Genomic DNA, 3,636 nt, shown 5'->3' with positions numbered 1-3,636 from the left:
CACATCATTCTGAGCCCTGTCCTTCATCATCAGCACAGCACGATCCTCCTGTTCATCAGCCAGATGATGAGATACACGTGCAGGGTATATATTGTCTTTCATGTAATTTTTTTTTATTTCATTTTATGTATATTTATGATATAGTTACTTTTATGTATTTTTTGCAGACGGATCTGGGAGAGTACGCCCCAGACGCGGACCCACAGTAGTACGAGATGTGTGGCAGATGCGTGAGGGCGAGAGGATTGTTGTGGAGTGCAATCAGCTAGGTCAGCCAATTAAGAAAGCTGCCTGCTTATTGACTTCATTTTTGGGGACCGTTGCTCGGAGACCTCAGCTATGTCCGTTGGGCTATGCAAAATGGAATGACATGCTTCCAACGTACAAAGTTGAGCTCCTCCGAGTTATAGAGGTAATGAATTGATGTTCATACTGTATATTAATTGTTAATTATTTATATAATTTATTTCATTTAATTTTTTTTTTATAGAGCAAGTTTGTTCTCCCTCCATCCACTCATGATTTTGTAATGAAGTCTCTCAACCGCAAATGGAAAGAATATAGATCACAATTGAAGAAGGACTATATGAGACAGGGTATGACAGAGGAGGAGGTTGCTAGGAATTATCCTCCTGATGTACCCCCTCATCAGTGGATGGAGTTGGTTCATTATTGGTTCTCCGAAAGGGCACAGGTATATTATCTGTTTATTATCTTTTTTTCCTAAATATTTTATAAAAATATTGATTTTTATTATATATTATATATATAACAAGTTCTTTACTTTATTTTACAGACTTATTCTACTATTGGTAGAGCTGCACGAGCAGCTCAGTCTGTTCCTCATACATCGGGGTCGAAGAGTTATGCACGACTCCGACAGGAGTTTGTATGTTCCTTAAACTTTCATAATTAACTTTTAATTTTTATGTTGAAATATTTATATAACTAATATCATTATGTATCGTGGACCATGTCTGTATCATGATACTCATATTTTTTTAAATTATTATAACTGTTTGCTTAAAATTAAAATTATTTGTGTAGGAGGATGAGCATGGGAGGGAACCCGGACAAGTGGAGTTTTACCGGATGACTCATACTCATCAGGATGGTACTTTTGTTCGAGATGAGTCGAGAGATTTATATGTACGGCATTACTAATATTATATTTTTTGCAATGATTTAAATTTAATTTTGTTAGCTATTAATGTATAACTGTTATTTTCAAAAAAAATACAGGAGAGGGCTACATCTCTCATTGCGGAGCGTGACGACGAGTCCGCAGCATCTACGCAGCAGAGCCGTATCGAGGCCGAGGTGTTCACAGAGTTGATGGGACCAGAGCGCTACGGCCGAGTGAGGGGTTATGGAGTAGGAGTCACCCCCACTCAGTTATCTGAGGTTAGTAGATATACGCAGCATGCTGCAGCAGATGCTCAGGATTCACGCGTTCGCAGACTCGAGGCAGAGATACAGGAGATTAGACAGAGTCGTGCCGCTGAGATGGAGGAGATGCGACAGAGCCGTGCCAAGATGCAGGCCATGAGGGGACAGATTGATCGCCTTACATCTTTATTAGAGATGTATGGTTCATCTCAGGTAAACACATAATATTAAATATATATTTTTATATTAATTTAATGATTTATATATTTTTATTTATAGATATGCAAATCATACTTTTGATATGTTTCTTGTAGGCTCCTGGCACATCAGGCACCCGTCGAGATAGCGGCACGTCACGTGGAGACAACGACGACCATCCGCCTGCAGATTGATATTATTTTATTTTTATTATATTTTTATATTTATTTATATTACTCTTGATTGTAATGGACGATTAGTACTTTATTTTTATTTATATAAAATATTATCTTTTGGTTTGGTTAAATTTTCTATTTAAATTTGCTTTTGATGTGAATGGTGGTGATGATTGTACAGGTGTGAATGTGAATGTGGTGATTGTGCAGGTTTATGTTCGAATAATTGATATAATTTCGTACAGAAATATATGTATTCTTTTTTTTTTGTAGATAATACCTGTATTTTTTTTTTCTCTTAAAACCTTTAACGACGCTTATAAGCGTCGTTAAAATTATTTTAACGACGCTTATAAGCGTCGTTAAAGACAAAAAGCTGACGCTTCCAAAAGCATCTTGGGAGAGTTTATGACGCGGAGTCATTAACGACGCTAAAAAGCATCGTTAAAATTACTTTTTGCGACGCTTTAAAGCGTTGTTAAAAATATATTTAATGACGCTTATAAGCATCGTTAAGACAAGTTTAACGACGCTTTAAAGCGTCGTTAATGTTAATTTTTACGATGCTTTAAAGTGTCGTTAAAAAATAACGACGCTTTTAAAAAGCGTCGGCGCTATTCGTCTCCACTCTTACATAGGCGACGCTTTGCCGACGCTTTTCGAAGCATCGTAAAGCGAAATAGCGACGCTTTAAAGCGTCGTTAATGACCATTAATAGCGTCGTTAATGACCATTTTTCCTGTAGTGCACCCATAAAAAATTCTGCTTCTTATTTATCTTGGGAACTCAACAAGTATAAACTTCATTCATAAATTTTTTAAAATTTTTTAATGGAACTTTTCATAAAAGAATAAATTGGACTTTTGATGGAACACATAAAAAAGGGAAAAGATGTCATTCAAAAAGGAATATTTACAAAGGAAAAAAAATACCATACGCACAAAAAATTAATACACAAAACAAATCATTATAAATACAAAAATTCATGTGAAAAAAGGGATGTCCTCATGCATAAAATATTTAGAAAAAATATTAAAAATTGAATTTTAGGTTCATTTAAAATCAAATAATTATTTTAGATGCTCAATTAAATTAATTAAAAATATTTTCCTTTCAAGAATATTATCCTCCTTTAATAAATTTGTCAAGTCCATAGAAAAAGAAAATTTCAACGATCAGGTATAACAGAAAAAATTATATTATCATGCCTTATTTATTTTGAGAACTCCATAAGAAGGATAAAAAAATCATCCATCATGCTTTCTCCATTCGACAATCATGTAAAAAAAGAAAAAAAGTTTTGTAGCTGTGTGCACAAAAAAAAATCCACTTTCTTATTTATCTTGTGAACTTCACAAGCATATATAAATGGAAAAAAATGTTCATAATATTTTCATCCTAAGTACAAAAAAGATCAAAATAAATTTGATTTTTTTATGGAACTCTTGGAATATAATAAATTAGATTTTTTGCGGGACTCTTCAATAACAAAAAAATTATTTTATTGAAAAAGGAAAATTCTTCATAGACAAAAATAATTTTCTCAAAAAATTCCACCTCTTGTTTATTTTGGGAACTACAGATCCACAAAAAGAGAAAAATAATTTATTTGTGATATTTTCTCTATGACTATGAATGTTTTGGAATAAATTAGAGTTTTAATGGGAACATTTGAAAAATGAATAAATTAGATTTTTAGTTGGTCCCTTCAAGAAAGGAAAAAATATTTTGTTCAGAAAGAAAAAATCTTTATGTACAAAAAAATTGCATAGAACAATTTTGGTTTTTTTATTTATTCTGTGAACTCCACATGCACAAAAAATGGATAAATTAGATCTCAAGTGGAACTTTTTCAAAAGGGAAAAATAGTTCC

General features: G+C 32.9%; 1 protein-coding gene across 1 annotated transcript; it reads left to right on the top strand.

Annotated features, from left to right (window-relative positions):
* The first annotated feature begins 814 nt into the window (after window positions 1-814).
* LOC140854347 (uncharacterized) lies at window positions 815-1,894 on the top strand. Its single transcript, XM_073250189.1, has 4 exons — window positions 815-889; window positions 1,048-1,149; window positions 1,243-1,602; window positions 1,704-1,894. The coding sequence occupies exons 2-4, from the start codon at window positions 1,093-1,095 to the stop codon at window positions 1,779-1,781; spliced, it is 495 nt and encodes a 164-aa protein (XP_073106290.1). The 5' UTR covers window positions 815-889; window positions 1,048-1,092; the 3' UTR covers window positions 1,782-1,894.
* Window positions 1,895-3,636: the final 1,742 nt, after the last annotated feature.

Source organism: Elaeis guineensis, chromosome 16 (assembly GCF_000442705.2).
Source record: "Elaeis guineensis isolate ETL-2024a chromosome 16, EG11, whole genome shotgun sequence".
Classification (NCBI taxonomy): Eukaryota; Viridiplantae; Streptophyta; class Magnoliopsida; order Arecales; family Arecaceae; genus Elaeis; species Elaeis guineensis.
The sequence above is the reverse complement of the archived record's forward strand: the minus strand, read 5'-3'. Positions and strand labels throughout refer to the sequence as shown.